The 22343-nt window shown below is 43.0% G+C and overlaps 1 protein-coding gene across 4 annotated transcripts; it reads left to right on the top strand.

Moving 5' to 3' along the window:
* The first annotated feature begins 1504 nt into the window (after positions 1-1504).
* Positions 1505-18993, top strand: pde9ac (phosphodiesterase 9ac). 4 transcript variants are annotated; one of them, XM_060075107.1, is made up of 20 exons: positions 1505-1684; positions 2472-2627; positions 5403-5473; positions 5795-5872; positions 6354-6397; positions 6647-6701; positions 7127-7197; positions 7377-7464; positions 11427-11508; positions 11609-11683; positions 11993-12079; positions 12289-12393; positions 12522-12604; positions 13249-13405; positions 13764-13877; positions 14498-14602; positions 15216-15344; positions 15487-15582; positions 16502-16584; positions 17450-18993. In XM_060075107.1, the coding sequence occupies exons 2-19, from the start codon at positions 2559-2561 to the stop codon at positions 16550-16552; spliced, it is 1560 nt and encodes a 519-aa protein (XP_059931090.1). In that variant the 5' UTR covers positions 1505-1684; positions 2472-2558; the 3' UTR covers positions 16553-16584; positions 17450-18993. The 4 variants fall into 4 exon arrangements, with proteins under 4 accessions (XP_059931090.1, XP_059931091.1, XP_059931093.1 ...); XM_060075108.1 differs by having other exon boundaries at positions 17414-18993; XM_060075110.1 differs by lacking the exon at positions 16502-16584.
* The last annotated feature ends 3350 nt before the right edge of the window (positions 18994-22343 follow it).

Raw genomic sequence — 22343 nt, 5'->3', positions numbered from 1 at the left:
GTGTGTGTGTGTGTGTGTGTGTGTGTGTGTGAATAAAGATGAGCGGTATGATCTCTCTCTAATTAATGACCTCCTTCCTCTGCAGGAGGAAGCCTTCTCAGCCGTATCACTGTTCCCTCCAGCCTGCCAGAGTGGAGCCCTCTGGAGAACTGGTCCCACTGTTATTACAGTCTCCAACTTCTTACATTGCAGTCTCCATGGATGAGTAAGCAGGCCGTCTCGTATTGTGGTACAAAGTCAATGGTTTGAATGAATAGTTACTGCTGTTTAATATACCCAAGGCACAAACAATGTCAAATGAATGGAATTTCAAAAAGCCACCGAAACTTAGAAGACATTGGAAAGAGTCATGTTAACGTTCAAATAAATAATTAATTGTTTGTATGTATTTGCCGTGTATTTGGAGGTCAACCAAACTGACAGCAGATCTTTCACTAAGTGCCCTACTGATCTTGTCTGACCAAACCATCTGCTGTACCTATTCTCAACTAAACACAAGAGGGGGACTGGGGATGGCAACACACACACACTCACACACACATGCATGCATACATACATACATACATACATACATACATACATGCACACACATACACACTAACACACCTACACACCTACGAACCCACCCACACACTCACAGAACCACACACACACACACACACGCACACATACATACATACATACATACATACATACATACATACATACATACATACATACATACATACATACATACATACATACATACATACATACATACATACATACATACATACATACATACATACATACATACATACATACATACATACATACATACATACATAAACACGCACACGCAAATATACACGCTCCCAAAGACACACAAATACCCACCCACTCCAACACATACAGACATACACACACACACAAACCCACGCCCCCACACACGCTCCCACACACGCACGCACGCAACCACGCACGCACGCGCACACACACACACACACACACACACACACACACACACACACACACACACACACACACACACACACACACACACACATGCACGCACACACACATGCACAAACATATACACATGAACACGTAAGACCATTGCCCAATTTGTGTGAGAGAGTGAGAGAAATTGTGAGAGAAATGATTTGCACAGAACAGATAGATAATGCTGGTTAATGGATTTGATTGACCATGTTTACTTTGAATGTGTTGATTCTAGAATATTCAGCAACACAGCAATCCCACGGTTTTATTCATGAAATAATTAATGCTCACGGGCGATTCAGGTCATCGGCGCTGTGCTCTATTTTATCCCCCGCCGTGCAACAAATCTGTCCAAATTAGATGAAAGGTCTGGGACCATTGCAGGTGAAAGCGATGTCCTACTTAAAACAGTAAGGTCATCTCTTTCTTTTTTTCTTTCTTGTTCCATAGTAACCATCCCCTGGCAACCTCTGAGAGCACCAATTACATCGTTCTCCATACCCCTCGGATTCACCCGTCTAACTCACACATAGCCTTTCCGAGCCTCTCCCGTCGCTCACGCCCACTTCCCCCTCGCTCTCCGGCTCTCCCCTTCTGTGCGTGAGTGCTTGTGTCTTACATGTCTGTGAGCCTCAGTCGCATCCTCCGCACCTGGGTACCGATTCACAGCCCGGACCGAGGCAGCAGCAGCATCCCTTACGCCGTGAGTACATCGGAAGCTGGTTTTCTGTTGCTGTTGTCATTTTTATTATTATTATTATTGATGAATATGTATTAGAGCTATTTAGCAGATGTATTATATATTCAATTGTTCAATAATGTATAATAAAATGAATGGTTATTGGCATTATGTTTATAAAGTCATCGCTGTTGTTGTAACTAACTAGCAATATTCACTGAGAACTAACAAGCAAACTGTGTAAGTGGGAACAGGTGTTTTTGACCACTCTTTAGATCCATGCAGTATTTTGGGACCATTGTTTTAACGATATGCATTCACATCTCCCAGAGTAATACATCAATTTATAAATCTTTACTCATCCAACCGTCAACCTATATATGCTAATAAAACAACCTTAACCTTTACTTATCTATTTTTGAGACTAAAATATGCTTAGGTTTTGAGTGAAAATGCTGCCAACTAATGGTGACCAAATGGATTTTCCCGCAAAAAACAAAACTAAGGCTTTAATTTTGTGAGGGTCTTGGTTTCCGTCTTCTGTCATGTCAGTGTGGTGTTCGCTGCTCTTTCGCTAGCCTCTTGAAACTTTTATTAAAAGAAAAAAGAAAATGACAATGACATTTAATCCAGTGACATGATATGACGGATACAATATTTGAATTGTTTGGCTACAATTCAAGAACATGGAAGAGAAATTTTTAAAATATAAATGATTATTGTCTTATGTATTTGTGTATGTATCATTCATGAATTCATGAATTATTTATATATTTTTATTAGCAATATAAAATATTCCCTGTCTCTCTAGGGGCTCGCTCAGTGTGTCCTGAGGAACTGCTCACCCAGCTTGTGAGGGCCGTCCATCATCCGTCCAGCTGACCAATAGGAGGTCACCATGGGCTCCAGCCCCTCCTCCTACGCCCCAAAAACCATCTACCTCAATGTGGACGGAAAGATCCAGAAGGTCAGTTTCATTCGTGTTGGCAAGCAGGGATACTTTGTTGTGTTTTGTTAGGCTTACAACGGTAAAACGAAAAGTTGCAACAACTCGCTTTTATTGGTTTGGTACGCCTCTTGTTATAGAAAGAAAAGTATAGTTCTATAGTCCATCTATATTTGTATCATATTACAGGTATGTCATTTTACGTTAAGGTTCAATACAGAATTAAATAACTACTTTAAATGAGCATAATGATGATGATCATATTCTTTCCTTTCCATTCAATATTCCATTCTATAGATAATCTAGTCAGTACCGTAGTAAATTGTTGGCACTATACTAATGAATTACTAAATGAATGAATGAGTCACAACTCGGGTACATTATTTAATTATGATTGAATATTAAAAAAAACAAGTGCTGGAATTCAACATGGAAAATAATGCATCCAAATTAAAAGTTATTGCAAATGGCAAAGCCTCACTTCTCAGCCTCTGTCCCTTGAGAGCATATGAGAATACTCCCAGAGAGGTCCCTTAGTGTGTAGGGTTATAAACAGACCGGCGCAGAGGGCTCTACAGGTGATGATGACAGAATCCAACACCTGTCGCCTACAGGCTTAACGCTGATGTCCATCCCAGCAGCCCACTGGTTATTATGTCCATCCCCCAACCAGCTAACCAATCCCTGACTATTAATTATTCACAATTCAAAGAAGGCACAAAAACAAAAATGATCCCTACCACCACCGACTGCGGGATTAAAGTGTTTACAAATATTAGAAGAACAAAGTGCAGCTTAGACGAACCAAAACAATGCCGATCTTGACTTTATTCCAAAATGACACAAGCAGCATCGGCGAAACGGTGAGCTGTGAGGTTCCGTCTCGCCCAATTATAATCAAGGATGTGAGAGGGTGAGCGGTGGCTGGAGGGGCGGGGACAGAGCAGGGGGGGGCGGCCGTGTTGTCTTTCCAAATATACCGAGGCCGACTGAAATAACACACGGTGCAGGGCACGAGTGTTTCTGAAGTACGGCGCTGCCGCTGACACATGTCGCTTCAAGAGCGGCCAGCGCTAAGGGGCTCAGTCGGAGCGTTTGTCCCCCACACCTGGCACACCCAGCATGACTCCACCGTGTCAGATCAGGGCCCCGGGGCCAGCGTGGCAGGGGGGTCCCAGTGTGGAGGGGATCGCAGCACGGCTCCACCGTGTCCGATCAGGGCACTGGGGTCAGCGTGTGCTGGGGATCACAGTGTTGTGGGGTTCACCCAGCACGGCTCCAGCATGTAAGATCAGGGCACTGGGCTCAGCGTGGTGGGGGCCCCAGTGTGGTGCGGATCACAGCACGGCTCCGACGTGTAAGATCAGGGCACTGGGGTCACAGAGTGATGGGATTCAGCCAGCCCGGCTCCACCATCTGAGATCGGGTCACTGGGGTCATAGCGTGGTCGGGATCACAGCTCCTGCAGTCATAAAGTGATAAAGTCAGAGCGATTTGAATGTGATGCCTTAAGCTGCAGCCATGTGGCATAATAGATTCAATCGATTACAATATGAACTGAATTGTTGCCCCTTGTGGAAATGAAGGTAATCATTTTTTGAAGAATATTTTGTTTATTGCTTAAACATATTTATTTAGTAGGAATTCCTGTGAAGTCTTTTGTCGTTTTATCGCCCCATCGTGCACCACAGGCCTATCGTTATACGGTTATTCTGCATTGAATCGTATCAAATCAAGTCAAATCATTTCAGAGATTAAGTTAGTAATTTAATGGCGTCATTTCACAAACTAGCATGATCAAATAGCTGGAAGGCAAGACGTACAACATCTCTAGTTAGATTATTCATACTTAAATGAGTACTTAATCATCGAGTACTAGTTGTTTGTGGGTGAGTTAGTTTCAGCGTGAACACGTTAACACTACCTCCTTACTCCCTACTGCCCCAGCTGTCTTCTTCCCTCACGTTCCCTCACGGCTCTGGAGTCTTGAACTTGAACTCACTCGGGTGTGGATCGCTGCAGACCATGACCATCCCCCCCCCCTCCTCACACACACACACACACACACACACACACACACACACACACACACACACACACACACACACATTCACATATACACACAGACACACACACATCCCCCATGTGACTCGTTTCTCTACATTCGGATCTATGAAATCTGATAAGCCCCACAGCTGTTGGTGCACACAGGTGTGTATGTAGACACAGGTTGGTCTGTGTTCAACTAGACTCACATTCATGAAACGGCAGACAAGCTCAAATCAGGTTCAACGGCACGTTTCTTCTTCTCTCATATTGGTTTCGACCAATCTGTATCTGGATGCTCGTAATTGGCTATTAACAGTTAACAGCAACTCGTCTGGCACTAATAAACTGTAAAAATGTGCCTGTAAAAGTTTTAAATCAACAACGGCTTTCGACCACTGTTGAAACTGTTTATATAACGTAGAATATCCCTGTAGATAAACAGGAAAGATGATGTAACTCTGCCCCTTAAATTCCTGGATTCCCCAGAATTTCAGCGACATAATATTAGGACTGCTGGATCCCAGATTAGTGTTCAGCAAAATGGTCGCGGTGTAATCAGCGCCTTCTTATGAATACAGGGACCAGTGTGAATAGTGTTGGTTGACATAAATCTGTGGTTTGTGGGAATTAGCTGTGCAGTGTGGGCTGTGTGGGATTATCATTGGTTTGAGGTGAATGCATGGTAGTGTGTCGGCCTGTTACATGTCGTTGTATGCGTGTACTAAGGACGTTGCATGCTTCTCTCAGGTGGTCTTCAGTCGTCACTGCAGTCCATGTGACATCAAAGAGCTGTTGTGTTCCTCCTCCAACATCCCCAGGTCAGCGTCATTTCCCCCCCCCCCTCCATTTCTTTCTTCTCTAGCTTTGATCCTTCTTGCTTACATTTCGGAAAAAAAACATGAATTACATTTTTATGTATTTATTTTCTGCCTAATTAGTTAATGCCACTTTACCATCTGCCGTGGTCATATTATTTTTGAAAAAGCTACTACTACTAAAGTACTACCACTACTATTATTATATAGATTTAATTCTCCTGAAACTGTTAATATTATTAATTGTATGATGTTTTGTATGTTGTTTGTTTTCCGCCCTCTCTTCCTGTTCCCCATTTGGTTCTGTTCCTTGTCCTCCTCCAGGAACAGCGCCATCATGATGGTGGACCCAGAGGGGGCCATGGTCTCCATAGACCCCACCATGCCGCCCAACTCTCCAAAGTAATTCATCACCATATCATTATCACAAGGTTGCACTATTATATTGTTTAGAAAACACCCCAGTTATGTTTTTCGGTTTATTTTGATTTGATCATTTTTGTTCTCGCTTGTCCGAAAGAAAGGTGATGAGGTTGTGACTTTTTGCGTAGCCATCCCCTCCCACTCCTCCTACTTACTGTATGTTGAACGTCCTGGCACTTAATGTACGCACTTATTGTATGTCGTACTTAGTTATAGTACTTAGTTGTGTAGCATCGTATCTTTGTTGAATATAGGGATGTTAGTACTTTGCAATTGGTTCTTTGAACATCCTTACTGCACCGACAGTGATATATTGTTTCACCTTCTTCTAACAAATGTATATATTGTAATTCGCTTTGGATAAAAGCGTCTGCTAAATGCCCTAAATGCAAATGTAAATAATGCGAAACAACCGCAGTATCAATGATGAATTACATCTACATATTTTATTTCTTCCCAGCACCTTGTACAAAGTGGTCCCTCTCTCCACTGGTCAGCTTGGAGGTAAACCACCTACAAGGCCCTCATTCAAGGCCCCAGTCACCCATAAAACCCTGGTCCACTCACACATTAACGGCCGTGAATAAATACTGCATTCACTTTTCACATTTATTGTGTGTGTGTGTGTGTGTGTGTGTGTGTGTGTGTGTGTGTGTGTGTGTGTGTGTGTGTGTGTGTGTGTGTGTGTGTGTGTGTGTGTGTGTGTGTGTGTGTGTGTGTGTGTGTGTGTGTGTGCGTGTTTGACCTCTGCAGAGAAAGAAGACATGTTTCAGAATGTGTTGTCTCAGGTGGCTGAGCAGTTTAGCAGGTAACTGCCATGTTGTTTATGTTACGTCACGGTTTAGGTATGCCCCAACCCCCATCCCATTCAAACACTAGTGCTTTCCAAACACGTTTGGTAATAATAAATTGACACGTACCACAAACTCAGTGAAACGGAAAACACATCACAGACCCAACAAGGTTCATAATATTTTATTTCTCTCCTCACTCCTGTTCTCGTCAATCCGTCCAGCTGACGTTGAATTGTTTAAAACGTTGATGTGTTATCCCCTTTACAGACATTGAATCGTTAAAAACGTGGATGTGTTATTTCCTTTACAGACATTGAATCGTTTAAAAAGTTGATGTGTTATCCCCTTTACAGACATTGAATCGTTAAAAACGTTGTTGTGTTATCTCCTTTATAAGCATTGAATCGTTTAAAACAATGATGTGTTATCCCCTTTCCAGAGCTTTCCGTATCAACGAGCTGAAGACGGAGGTGACAAACAGACTAGCTATGCTGGAGAAGAGAGTGGAACGTACGTTGAGCTTTCTTCTTCTTTGACCCGATGGGGAAAGCAATGTGTCACACGTTAGTGTTGTTATGTTGCTACAAGCAACGTCATTTTATCTCACCTTGGCCCTTTGTTCATTTCAAAGACCCCTATTCACTACATATTTCATAACGTATGGATGTGAGTTTGCTTTGTTCTTCCAGTGGAGGGCTTGAAGGTGGTGGAGATCGAGAAGTGTAAAAACGACCTGAAGAAGTTACGAGATGAGATGACCTCACGAGTTGGGGGCAGGTTAGGACAATCAAGTGGACTAATGGGGCTGTGATGACCATCCCAATCAATCCATTTAGTCTCCGGCCTCACATGAGTGGGGCTGTCAACGCACATGTTTTCTTCTACTTCTTCTTTCTTCTCTTCTTCTTGTAGAGCCGTACACAACCAGTTATCGTCATAATTATTATGAAGTCAATAAGATGGCTATGTTTGTGTTCATCTTTGGCTTGTCCTTTTGTGTGTTTTATATCTAGCTCACCTGGGTGGTCTTTCACAACCAATCAAAAGTAAATTTTCTCAAAAATATAAAAACGAATTTGTAGTCTTTTCCAAATTAATAGATTGTTTTTTTTATTCTTAAATAAATAAAGTAAACCTGACTAGTGACACCTTATTTTCTATCGAACAATTCAAGAGCAAACATAATAAACATAATTAAAAGCTTAGTTAATAAATATAACTTGAAATCCAAAGAGGCTTTGACCAGCTTTCAGTAAACCGTGCTTAGTGACCATGGTTTACTGATCTTTGTCTTAACGAGGTCCCTTGGGACATCTTCTCTGGTTTCTGCTAATATCTGTGTGATCCGTCTCATTAGCCAGGAATAGCATTGGTTGGTGTCATCCACAATTTGTCAAAGTCGCCAGGAGAAAAGTTCCTTTTCAGGTTGTTCCATTTACTTCTCTCCTGCTGGAGTGGCAATCATTCTGGTATTCATCTTTTCCAAAAGAGGTCTGTGATGTATTTTAGTTGATTCACTCTTCTATTATGGTAGAGGTCCTCTTTACGAAATAAAACATCCTGGTGGCATGATTGGCTTTCCTTTGATCTGAAGCAGCTGCTTTGCTGTTAGGGCTTCCAAGTCATTAGGATCGCCTGAGACACTTGTTCCTGGTCTGTCATTCATTATCAGCTTGACCTACCTGTAGGCGCTCTTCATCCACCATTTGCTCTTGGACCACGGTTTGTCCACAATTGAATTAATCTCTCGCAGACCCCACCATGATGGGCGCTGAAGGGAGGGTTGAATGCCCTTTGTATTCCTTCATTCAACAAGACCTTTTGAATCTTCTCATGATTTAGTTGTCTGAGTGCTTCTCCAAGCTCGCTCTGCGTTCCAACAAAGTTGGTTCCTCATTCCATCCTGACGCTTTTCACTGGGCTCTGTCTACAGAATCATCTGCTGAGTGTATTGACTGTATTCAGGGGATAAGCAAAGTCAAGCTGAACAGCTCTACTCATCAGGCAGGTAAGGATGACTCCCCATCTTTTGAATCCCCATATTTTGAGCACTATGACCTCTGTGACCTCTATGGGCCACAAATAATCAATTCCCACATTTCTGAATGGGGGTAGATCAGGGGAGATATTTTCCAATGGTAGGTCGGCCATCTTTTGCTCTCCTACTCTGCCTTGCAGACATCTACAGAAGAGGAAATTTTTTTATAGTCATCCTTGCTAAGGAGTCAGCACAAAGGATCCAATAAAGCTGACTCAGTTGGGAACGCATGCGGTTTCGATCTAAGTGGCCAACTTGCTCATGGATGAAACAGAAGATGAATTGCGAGATGTGAGGGTTTTTTAGATCAAGGGATCATGAGATGTGAGAGTGTTGGGGGATGATCCTGATAAAGCTGCAACTGACATTGTGGCTTTCCTTAAATGCCCGCCTACTCTGAGAACTCAATCTTCCAGAACAAGATCCATCTTTCCAATTTCCTCAGAGATACTCTATTCGCAACAAACCTATGGAATTGTTTTGTTGTTAATGTATTTTAGCCATGACTGACTAGTACACAGAACAGTGTTTCTTCAAGCTGTATCTGGAGTTTGGCCGTCAACATCCTGTCAATGGGTGCTGCTATTCTTGCTGCATTGACCTTGCACCGGGGAACCGTAACCTGTTTGAATGGAGTGACTCCTGCCTTCCCTATGATAAGTGTGTTGTGTACTTTATCTTTTCTATTTCTCAATCTTAGGCAGCTGGCAGTACCCTAAGCTCACTGGTGTAATTTAAGTGATTAAGCTGTGCTGTTTGCAGTTCACCAAGTTATTAATGCAGTGAGCAACTGGAAATGTTGACAGCTTGTTACAATTTGTCAACCATTCCAGCCAAGGTTTGGATAAGTGCTTTGGAATGTCTTCAACCCATCCATACTTTAATCGACAAAGCTGGTGGAACATTCCTTAAATATCTGCCATCATGGCAATCTCTTCTTGACGCAATCTCAGAAGAACCCCAAGGAGTGCGTCGGACAAATCCAGACCCTGTAGAAGTTCACTGTTGAGTGAACCTATGTTCACTGTCGAATACAACTCTGATCTTCGGTTTCTGTTACTTGTAAAACCCCAAATTTGTCCTTCTTTCTGTTGACGTTTTTCTTTTTTTTTATCATGTCATTCATAAAGTCTTATACTCAGCCATACATTTCTCAACCCTCTTGAATTTCTTGAGGAGATGGAGTGTCATTAGTTTTTTGCCTTTTTTCAGTCGTTTGTCATGAACCCTTCCTCCAATGAATACTCCTCGCCCATTTTCTTCTTCCCTTTGGCCTTCAGCTGTCTCATAGGATTCTCTTCACAAAATGATGCTGAACAGCCTGGGTCCAGGAAAGCATTTTGACTGGAATAATAGCTTTGTATCGGTGCATAGGCCTACAAGGATTTTCCATCTTCAGCCTTAGTGCTTGGCCAATTTAGGGTCTTTACTATGTAGGCTTTGGTCATCTTGCTTTCATGTCGAAAGTGCTTTTCGAGCAGCCTTTTAGCTTCTGCATAGCCTCTATCTGACTGCGTAGGCATACGTCTACGTATCAGTTCTCTTAACAGTCCAGTTGTATACAGTCCAAGAATGTAAAGAATGCTTGGAGAGTCTTGCTCTCATCTTTATTTTCAAATCAAGGATGAAGGGTCTGAAGTGATCACAGGAAGAAAAGTAAATCTCTAGTAAGAAACAAGGATTTCAGTAATGTTGTCTTGTCTTTATTAAATTAGATTGGGTACTTTGTTTGATGAGAGAATCCTTTTTTTTTTAGGCCAATTTGAGGCCAATCAAGAGTTAATTTTCATAAGGAAATAGAACATAACATTTGTAGTCCTTTTTTAGTGGACTATATTTGGTTTTCTTGAATCAAAATAGATAACGTAAAGCATTCATGCTCAACAAGGACAACAAGCAACATGATTAATAAGGTCCCATTATCTATTATACTCACTATTTTTATTTTTATTAATTTTCCCAAACTTCCCCTCCCAACTCCTCCTTCATACTTTATGATAGAACAATAATTCAAGCTTTATTTACTACCTTACTAACCCATCTCAACCCAACTTTTATTATATTTCAATCATTATTTAAACCTTTAAACTCTTTAACTCCCACAACATGGAGTACAGCATCTATGAACTCTCACTCCCACAATATCTAGACATTTTAGCCATGCCCTAGCATCCACCCAGGATATCCTAGCAACCATCGAGAACTCCCTAACAACCTCCCCGAACACCATAGCAACCACATAGAAAACCATAGCAACCGACAAGAACACTCAGAAATTGTCCAGAACACCTCAGCAACCTGTGCAGCACACCCTGTCAACCATCCAAAACAACTAAGAAGCAACATATGATAACCTATAACCAACCTTAAAGATTACAGCACTACTTTACAGCATGCTATTTCCTATATACCAAGTAATAAAAACTTTATTATCAGCATGCTGCACACCACATTTTCTTCTGGACTTTTTGTTTTTCTGTAATTTCCAGTAGTATATTTTAATAGATTAAAATGTAACATCCATACATATTTACATTGTGATACGAAAACATGACACGATTGGTGAAAGAGACGATCAGATTCAATTCTAGGATCAACTATCACATTCTACATATATACATAAACATTCATGTTTAAATTATTATGACACTACAAATGACAGCTTGCTAATCAATATGCTCTTTCCCCCCTCACGAATCAGAGTGAACTGCCCTTGCAAATACAACTTCTCAGATGATGGAAAGAAGCTGACTCCAAGACGTGATGTGCCCAGCTATCCAAAGGTACGTCCTTTGGATAGCTTTGCTCTGCTATTTAAAGCCTAGAGTTTGCATTTATTTTGCTATAAAATGCACATCACATGTATTGCTTTGGCCTCTACAGTACACCTTGTCTCAGGAGACAATCGAGGCACTGAAGAAGCCAACCTTTGACGTCTGGCACTGGGAACATAATGAGGTCACCATGCCTGTTTATATTCAAGCAAAAGGATTTAAACATTAACCCATTCACACCAAGCAAGTTGACAGCATCAAATACATACTTGGCAATTGCCACTTTGGGTTGGGTGAAATAATTTACTTTGCATCATCTCTTTCTTCATCCATCACGTTGCGTGTGTGCGTGCGTGCGTGCGTGCGTGCGTGCGTGTGTGTGTGTGTGTGTGTGTGTGTGTGTGTGTGTGTGTGTGTGTGTGTGTGTGTGTGTGTGTGTGTGTGTGTGTGTGTGTGTGTGTGTGTGTGTGTGTGTGTGTGTGTGTGTGTGTAGATGCTGAGCTGTTTGGAGTATATGTACCACGACCTCGGGCTAGTGAGGGAATTCAACATGAACCCCATCACTCTCAAACGCTGGCTGGTACAGTAGATACAGTAGTAGAGGACCACCCTGATGGACGGATGCAGTATTGCCTTTGTGCCCATCCAATACAAATTCTATCTCATTGGTCCAGATGCCATATTTTTGTTAACGGATCAATGGTGGCTATAGGATTTACAAATGTCCATTACATTTATAAAAAAAAAGGAATAGAGGAGCAGGTTGAAGAGGGTACTCTTTTTTAATAGCTGGGCATCCAAGAGAACTACCGTAGCAACCCCTTCCACAACTTCCGCCATTGCTTCTGCGTCAGCCAGATGATGTATGGGATGATCCATCTCTGCAACCTCCAGGTGAGAGCGGCCTGTGCTGGGTCTGTGATTTTGTGTGTCTATGTCTGGGATCCTATGTTTTCCGTGGTTTACTCTCTATCTCAGTGTATGTTTATACCCGCCCTCCCTTGTCTCCTTGTGCTCTGCAGGAGAAGTTGACTCTGACCGACATGGGCATCCTCATGACGGCCGCAGTGTGCCACGACCTGGACCACCCCGGCTACAACAACACGTAACTACGCTGCATCCTCTCTGTTCACTACGCCCAGCGCTCTGTCAACACACCGAAGCTCAGTCATGCTCTCTGTGAGCCTCCCCCCCCCCCCCCCCCCCGCCCCTTTGTCTCACGCTTTAGCCAGTCTTTTCACACTACATTAGAGAAGAGTGCGCGTGATAGCTGCATCGCACACCTGAAATCAACACCTCCGGTCCAGGTGTTGACGAACAGGGTGTTAGAGAGATAGGCCGTGAGAGAGACAGGCCGTTCGTCATTGTTTGTGTTCAACCTGTCGGCTCAGCGCCCCCTGTCTTCAAGCTCCCGAATGAACTGAACCTTTTGGTAGGAGAGATATTCAAACCCATTTAGAAAACGCCTGTGTAAATCTTAAATAACAAAGAACAGGGGTTTTCGTTTGACTTGATCCCTCTGTCATGTTTGATGTGTTCTGCAATGCTCCTGTGATGGATCAGGGTGACAGGTGTGCTCTGTGTGTGTTTGTGTGTGTGTGTGTGTGTGTGTGTGTGTGTGTGTGTGTGTGTGTGTGTGTGTGTGTGTGTGTGTGTGTGTGTGTGTGTGTGTGTGTGTGTGTGTGTGTGTGTGTGTGGTTGTGTGTGGTTGTGTGTGTGTGTGTGTGTGCGTGTGCGTGGGTGTGTCAGCTACCAGATCAATGCGCGCACGGAGCTGGCGGTGCGCTACAACGACATCTCTCCCCTGGAGAACCACCACTGTGCCGTGGCCTTTCAGATCCTCTGTCTGCCCGAGTGCAACATCTTCGCCAACGTGGACCTTGAGGCGTTCAAACAGATCAGACAGGTGGGATGGCGGAATCCCCGCAGAGAACACTTGGAAAGGATGGAACGTTGACATCATTGGTCCAGGGTTTGCTGTATTTCCAATGCGGAAATCGGGTTATGTCTTTTTTGCGGAAATGGAGTTGATGTTGCAGACTCGTGAATGGTCCCAAGTAATGGTTAGGGATATGTTGTCTAAGACTGCATTACCCTACACCTACTGATTTTAGTAGAAATACATTTGATATCATTCAAATTGCAATCGTCAAGTTTGTGCTCAGATGAGTTCATAACAGAATATTATTCTTATTCTCACATCATGTCTCTCTGACGCTTACATGATGACGTACTGACGGTTGTCCTGTGGCTCCGCCTCCTAGGCCATCATCACCCTGATCCTGGCCACGGACATGGCGCGACATGGCGAGATCTTGGAGTCCTTCAAGCAGAAAGTGGACAGCTTCGACTACGCCAATGAGGAGCACGTCACATGCGTATGTATCGTACACAAACAAACACACACACACACAAACACATTCCCCAGACGACAAGATCACATTGCCAGCACCGAACCCCTGACAAAGATTAGTTGTGTATTGTGTGCTGCAGCCAGGGTGACCAGGCAACAGGCAGGCCATTATGTGAGTAATGAGTTGTAAGCCAGAGAAATAGTATTAGCATAATTGGTTGCAGAGCGACAACTGTGGAAGGGATATTGGTGTAGGATATGTGTGTGTGATGACTGATGAATGGATTACAGTAGCATGTGTATCATTGTGCTAGGATCTTTTGTACTTTCTCTCTCTCTCTCTCTCTCTCTCTCTCTCTCTCTCCCTCTCTCTCTCTCTCTCTCTCTCTCTCTCTCTCTCTCTCTCTCTCTCTCTCTCTCTCTCTCTCTCTCTCTCTCTCTCTCTCTCTCTCTCTCTCTCCCTCTCTCTCTTTCCTTCTGCTTAAGGAGCCTTTATGAGAAAGGCATTGTTGAACCTCCAAGGCAAATTAGAAAAGTCTCCCTCTCCACTTATCTTCCCCTCTTTCCACAAACACCCTCCCACTCTCTCTCTCTTTCTACATCATTACATCACAGCGTCATGCATGTACGTTTGTCCCTGTCCAGTTGAAGATGGTGTTGATCAAGTGCTGCGACATCTCCAACGAGGTGAGGCCCACGGAGGTGGCGGAGCCCTGGGTGGACTGCCTGCTGGAGGAGTACTTCATGCAGGTGAGCGGGTTGCGGGAATCAGCCCCAGACGTTGCATCACACCGCTCACTGCAAACAGCCACAAGCCCTTTCAGTTAAAGGACTGACCGGACTGGTTGTGTTACAATGACGATTGTATAGGTGTGTACAGTTTATTCTTTCGTCGGTAAATCACACCAACAACAATGACCCTATTCAGCGGTTGCGGTACCCAGAGGCACTTTGCCAATGGAATGCAGATAAAAACAACAGGGAATCAAAGAGTATACACTCCCTTCTATTCCCTGCATAAGACAATTACAAAGCAGCGAAGCCAAACACTGGATTACTTATGCCTAGCAATTTCCACGTCTCAGTGTAGAATTTTCTCCTGCGCATTCCAAACATTACATGTCAGTGGGCCGCCCATAATGAGTTAAGATGTCAATCACTCAAGCAATAACGGTAAACACCTAAACACAGCAAACTCTATTCATTCTCAAAGTAACATCGACGGGTCATATTGACAGCAACGCCGGTCCGTCTGTGCGTCCAGCCAGGAGCTGGGGCCTACTCAGGTTTAATAGTGCCACTTAAGTGATTGACCCGGGCCTGACCTCTTCGTGCTTCTTCCCCGGTGGTGGGGGGGAACCAGAGCGACAGGGAGAAGTGTGAGGGCCTTCCCGTCGCCCCCTTCATGGACCGGGACAAAGTCACCAAGCCCACCGCTCAGATCGGCTTCATCAAGTTCGTCCTCATCCCCATGTTTGAGACCGTCATGAAGGTAGGGGGAGGCCCCCCCTCCGATGTGTACGTGTGTGTGTGTGTGTGTGCGTGTGCGTGTGCGTGTGTGTGTGTGTGTGTGTGTGTGTGTGTGTGTGTGTGTGTAACACAGTTGTAACGTGGGCGCCCCTCTGTGCCGTCAGCTCTTCCCCCAGATCGAGGAGATCATGGTGCAGCCGCTGAGGGACTCCCGCGACCACTACGAGGAGCTGAAGCAGATTGACGACGCCATGACTGAAGTAGGACCAATTCGGTGTCTGTCTGTCTGTCTGCCCGTCCGTCAGTCTGTCTGTCTCTGTCTGTATTGTTTGTCTGTCTGTCGGTCTCTCTATCTCTGTATGGTTGGTCTGAGTGTCTGCCTGTTTGTCTCTCTGTCTGCCTGTCTGTCTGCCTGTCTGTCTGTCTGTCTGTCTGCCTGTTTGTCTGTGTCTTGTCTGTTGGACAGTCCGGCCCATGTCCCTGATAAGCGGGGGCACCGGCTACAGTGCTATAGGCTGAGCTGCACCAGCGCCAATGGCAGCTCATGGCCAGGGTGAGCGCGCCTGATGCAAGCTCAAGCTAAGGTCCGGTTTTTCAAACGCAATTATTAATACTATTACTATTTGCGTTACTTCCTTTTTTTTCGTAATCTTTTGAGCTGACTGGCAATATGTGGTATATTTATTCATCGATAAAATCTTGCATTCGCTGTTTTATTTTCGCAAACCCAATATCGATATCCAACGTGATTGTTCAGCGCAGAGGGTCAGGGAAAGGCCGGCGCGAAATTTGAAAATCGGGCGATGCGGAAATCCCAGTTTGCCGTGGATATCGGAACTCCCCTGACGCTCGTCTCGCGGACGCTGGGCTCTGTCAGAGCTTGTCATGGACATGGAGCCTTGGTCTCAGGGTCTGTCTGTCTGGCCGTCCGTTCGTGGAGTTCAGCGCTCGTGTTTTAACCAACAGCCGGGCACGGGCATGCTGTACAAATAATCAACCATGCTGCTTTTGTTAGATAGGGGGGGTGGCATTAAAACACATGCATACACACACACACACACATCGGCAACACACACACAGACAGACACACACGCACGCACATATACGCAAAAAAAAACACATCGGTACACACTCCTACAACCCCTTGCTAACATAAAGGTTTGTCTTTTGTTCAATGAGGCACAGAAGAAAAAAACTGAAAATATGTCATTAGGCGGCAAGAAGAAGTAAGCTCTGCTCTGAGTGAGTGCAGTGGTAACTGTGTAAGTAAAACAAAAAAAATTGAAAAAATCATCTCCTCCTCCGCTCCTGTGCATTAGAGCTAGTCCCGGTTCACTCCTCTCCCCCTCTTTCTCCCTCTCTCTCTCTCCCTCTCCGTAGAGTCTCCAGAGAAGCTCTCTCTCCCCTCTAGTCAGCTCCTAGCTCCAAACTTCCCAGACCACTAGGAATGAACAGCACTTTCATCACTTTGTCTCTGCACTTAACGTAACGATGTACCAGTTATATATAACATATAATGGTACAGTATATCAAAGGAGAGAACCTTTAATGCACGCAAATTGATCCAAAGACATACGTTTATAGTTCTCAGCACTGTGGCGTTGCTTCGGCGAATACAAAGTGGTGTTAAAGCTGCACATTTCTACTGGATTTTTATCTAAACAAATTCTTGGGTTATTTCACAAGATTTGTTATTTTTTTTCGTTCTGCTCATGTTATTTGACTGCAATTGAGCATGTAATGTTTTTCATGAGGTAAAATTCCAGTTCTTGGCAATTTGTTTTGATATTGCTCCAGTAAAAGTCCAGGGGTGGAAGACGTAAAACTGAGACATGCTTAGGCCTCAAACACCACGATCGGTCTGCGTCCCATTTTCAATTCGTACTGTGGTGGAATAAATTCACATTTACATTTTGAAAGTCAAGCATGCTTTGATTATTGCAGTACAGTGTGTGGTACACTCAATTCCGTCTTGTGAATTGAGTGAGTTCTTTATTTTTCAAATGTTTCACCCGAAGCAAATGCGATGGCATCATGGCAGCCATTTTGTCCTAGTCTGCCTAATGGAAAGGTGTCACTTGTTGTTCTCAGGGATCTTCCCTTGTGATCCGATTCAAAACCAAATAGGTCTGAGGAGCTCGTAGTGCACCGCAGGGCCAACACATGGAGGCCAGGGGAGGAGGAGGAGGAGGAGGAGGAGGAAAGACAGACGGCTCGGCTGCACTTCTGAACCAAGAAGACCTGTCTTGACCTTTAACTTTTACTTTTTGCACTGATGGTTAGCCCTGAGCGAAACCCGGTGACCCCTCTTTGAATACATTGTGGGTACACATGTGTGTGTACTTGTTCTTTTATTTCTGTAGAATTACATTCCTGTCAAATGGTTAGAGTCACCTGCTGGCAAGAGGAATAATAGCATTGGTTGAGGACTTATTCAAGTTATATATTTGTTTCAAAATAAATAATAACATATAGAGCTGTGCACAATATCTTGGTGAACAGCCTTTATTTTTTTCTCGCACAATTTTATCTACCAAATTTTCTGAAATTGGTTCCAGACGGCAGCAATAAGAGATGTTAATGAGTATATGTGGGTACAAATTCCGGCACATACAAGCCACTTCACACTCGATTACACCAGGTTTTGTTGCATTCAATGTTATTGTGTGATGTGTTGTAAGTATTCAAATATACAGCAAGCAAGCTTTAACATCTTTCCAATCAATCATTCTACACCAAGTTCATTTGTGTCATACTCTAAGGCGTGTGCTATACTTATAAACGTACAAAAAAGAAGTGCCTTTGCTTTAAAACAACACCATTTTAACTAGTTAGCTTTACCATAATCAAAGTTTGTATTTTTGTTTGTTAGCTCTTTAGTTTGGTTTTATTTTAGGGGGGAAAGGCTTCTCCATGTTAAACCGACATTGCAAGACTATCAAGTATGAAAATTGAATCAGGAAATTTGACTCCTTAGGTCTGTTTACTGCTTGAAATTCAAAAAAACAATAATGTAACATTGGGTCGACATGTTTTTAGTAACTGAATTAGTTCCTAAAATGTGTCTGCACAGACCAATTCGAATCATTATTTATTTACCACTGTTTTTGTAGCGCTAAAACACTTGAGGTCTGTCTATTTTGTTGCTTTTGTTTTAACAATTCAAAAACAATTTTATTTACCGTGAAAAAGAACAATACGCATACCAATGCTACCTGAGTCTCACTACCTCCCTGCTGCATCTGTTTTATAATTGAATGTACTCTATATTGTGTATGCTCTGTATTGTGCATAATTGTTATAACTGATGTTTAGGACTGAATTCCTCTGCTTCATAAAGAACATTGTAGCACACCATTTTACCAGCAATACAACTTGTTGAAACATGTTTTTATTTTATTTCTAGCCTTAGTTGTGTGTTACCGAGGTACAACTATCATTTAACTCAGCCCCACCTAACTGCTTTTCTTTCCCTCTCTAAAGAGTGTCTCTGAGCACATGGTGTAGGTGGGTGGTTTCCCCCGCAGGTGAAAGAACGTTTGATTTTATTGGTTACTTTATTGCTGCCAGTTCTCCACTCACTGTAGTAATAATTCTTTCACTTGCTGCTTTCTTTCTTTTTTTTTTACCACACACTCATAATTAAAATGTATTTTTTACCACCAACACAACTCTTGTAAGATAATTTCAGCAATAAATAACACCATGGGTGTCCAGAGACAAAACATAAATAGTAGCTTTATTATTATCTTTACAGCCAAATAGGGAATAGGGCTTGTGCATTACAATGCATCATGGGATCTCTTGCCATGTTGTGATAAACAAAGAGAGTTTTAGTCATGTTAAATCATAAATAATTATAAAAGTATCGTAACCTTGGCTAATGAAAACTTGGTTTTGCCACGTCTTGCATGAGAAGCGCTGTGGTAGTTTCAAAGAAAATAATATCCCATAGTAACAAATCATTTCACGATTAATTAATATACAATGACCAAAACACTATAACTACCAATAACAATCCCATGCTCCTATATTTAAGTATTGATCTCTTTTGGTGAACCACTCCTGTTTTCTGCACAAAACATGATCCGTTTTCACTTGTTTTTCTATCCATCGGAAGCAGTTTTTTTATAACCTGACTTTAGTTAACAAAAACAAATAAACCTGTCTCCTTTTATATGTTATTATTGTCACCTTGGGGGATTGGGGTGGAGGTATTGCAGTTCATTTATCCACAGTAATGCTTTGGTTTGAACATCAAAAAGACAACCCTGTGTCTTGGGGATTTGCAATGAAAGACCGTTTTTACCGGGCATCTGTTTAAACAAATACCCAGTAATAACGTTCTAGGGGACGTGCCAGTAATTGTACCAACTCACAAAAGACATGTGAAAGGACTTGTGTGTTAATGCCGGGGTGTACGATGCTGCCGTTTAACATAGCTGCTCTTTAGGCTTCATGCAAGTCGCGATCCAGCGTGCTTATTGTCGGGTGGGTGAAAGCCCCAGCAGAGGTAACCTGAGACCACTCAAGCTGTTCTACTGGGGGCCGATGTTGTGTCACAGCTTATCAGGTGGGGGGCCCAGAAGGAGATAGAGGGCAGGAGGAATGTTAAATAAAAAAAAAATGAAAGATAACAGCATGCATTTTACACAGTTACCCACTACGTATCAGCTCAGCACCCGACACTGTATTTATGGTATGTTGTGTCTACAAGTGGTGTGTGCTTGATGGACTTGTGGTGTGTGTGTGTGTGTGTGTGTGTGTGTGTGTGTGTGTGTGTGTGTGTGTGTGTGTGTGTGTGTGTGTGTGTGTGTGTGTGTGTGTGTGTGTGTGTGTGTGTGTGTGTGTGTGATGAGCAGAAGGAGACATGTGGGGCTGTGCTTGCATGGAAACAACAGCAGTAATGATGTAAATAGGGCCGGTGATTTCCTCTGTGATCAAGTGGAGGCAGCATGTTGAAAAGTTGTTCACATATTCAGTCGTCTAAGGACAGTTCAAGATTCTTGAGAACCAATAATGTGTTATAAACATTAAGTTGCTCCAGAGAATATCCTTTTTCTTTAAAGGAAGTCGGATGATTGGTCATGGGCTATCGCAGATTTGTTTGAAAATGTGTTTATTTCTATTTCACACAATTGGGGAATTGCTATCCGTTCCCTTAAAGGAAAGACTTTCCCTTGAAGGTAATGACAGCCTGGTGTGTTTTATCCACGGGCTAGGGAAAACGACGCCTAAGTTAGATTGGTCTAAGTTTGCTCCAAACCCCAAAGTATAAAACACAGAAGCGTACAATTGAAGTTGTCAAAGGTGTTTTCTTGAATATTCTCCACACTGACAATCTTCCACTCGTGGTGGGGCCTGGTATTTCTGTTGCTCCCAAAGGCAGCGACAACATAAGGACCACTGCTTCTGTTTGTTCTCTTCCTCCTCTCATGCACTCTTCAATTTATTTCTGGATCTAACTCTTTATCTGCACAAATCAAAGGGTAAAGGTGTGTGTGTGTGTGTGTGTGTGTGTGTGTGTGTGTGTGTGTGTGTGTGTGTGTGTGTGTGTGTGTGTGTGTGTGTGTGTGTGTGTGTGTGTGTGTGTGTGTGTGTGTGTGTGTGTGCGTGCGTGCGTGTGTGTGTGTGTGTGTGTGTGTGCGTGTGAGCGTGCACACGCGCAAGTGCAGGGGTTGGTGTGTGATTGTACAAATACATGTAGGTATTTGTTATTGCAGTACATTATGATCATTGGCCTCTTTTATATTTAAATAAAATCGTGACGTGAACAGATACCTTTCATAAACAAATGGGTCATCTATACAACCCTCCTTCAACTGCACAACTAATGGAAGAATATGTCATTCTTATTTGCTACATTCACTCATCCAGCGCAGCCAGCTGTTATAAGAATATTTATTTTATGTTTAGTAGTGTTCTACACATTAATATGTCAGGCTATTTGTGCTAGCTGTTACAATATTAGTGCTCCGTTAATATAAACTCTGGCTTTACATTTGGTCAGACAGCAAATTAGACAGAAATGTCAGACTTGATTGTACAGATTGGGAAACTTTGAAAAAAGGCCTTTCACTTGTTTCATGTGACAGGAGAAACCCACACAGAAAGACTTAATTATGAGAAACATTAAATCTTCATGAATAGCCTGCTCCTTGGTTCCAGTTCCACGATTTTTTTAATTGTTCTTATAGCTAGGGTTTTGCAGATTAATTTAGCAAGCTGACATATTTGGATGTGAGGACGAGCAACAACTCCAAGGTTAACAGGTTTCATCGAACAGATCATAATATGTGCTGGACTCAATCCCAATCAGGAAACTTAATCATTCGTGAATCATGAATCATTCGTGAATCCAGAATTATAAGAGTCGACTTCTCTTTCCGTGTCTCGGTTCATTGAACGTACAGACCAGGAGGGTCTCCAGTTTAGTTCACAGGGTGGTTCAGCTCCCCCACACTGGTTTAAAGGAGCACCACAAAGTCAATGTAACTCAATGTCCAAAACACGTCCACATAGAGGTGACTCCCCTTAAAGAAGCCTTTGTCAACGCGCCAGCCTGGCCCAGTATGGTAACCATGGTGTTAGCACTTCCCTCATGCCGGCTAACCCCCAGCATGAGGGAACACTATATTCTGGTGACACACATTGTGAGAGAGACGGGTGTTATCATAGCCTGTTATTCTAGCCTATCCATAACACAACCAGGGGATCCTGGGGTCCTAGTGAGGGGCTGTTGATGTTCCTCTTCTGGACTTTCTTCTATTTTGGTCTCGACTATGTAGAAGTTCTCAACCATTGTAATATATGACCGCAAAAAGAGCTCTTCTATCCAGATCTTTTGTCATCTAATTTCCTCATCGGTTCTCAAGCATTCCGTTTTAGTTTGTAACAGAGGTCGCTTTGGCATTGAAAATAATGTGGCACATGGAGTATTTTTTTTATGGTGTTGTATTGTTTAAGAGGACCAAGATGAAGTCAGGGGAGCATGCTGATTGGAATCAGGCACAACTAATTC

This window comes from Gadus macrocephalus, chromosome 16, assembly GCF_031168955.1.
Source record: "Gadus macrocephalus chromosome 16, ASM3116895v1".
Lineage (NCBI taxonomy): Eukaryota > Metazoa > Chordata > Actinopteri > Gadiformes > Gadidae > Gadus > Gadus macrocephalus.
This window is presented reverse-complemented; position numbering and strand designations above follow the sequence as displayed.

Excerpts from the sequence above, each read along its gene's own strand:
- pde9ac (XM_060075107.1), top strand. The coding sequence starts at position 2,559 with ATGGGCTCCAGCCCCTCCTCCTACGCCCCAAAAACCATCTACCTCAAT. Across the intron at positions 7,465-11,426 it reads ACCTCACGAGTTGGGGGCAG|AGTGAACTGCCCTTGCAAAT; the intron begins GTTAGGACAATC and ends CTCACGAATCAG. Across the intron at positions 15,345-15,486 it reads TGTTTGAGACCGTCATGAAG|CTCTTCCCCCAGATCGAGGA; the intron begins GTAGGGGGAGGC and ends CTGTGCCGTCAG.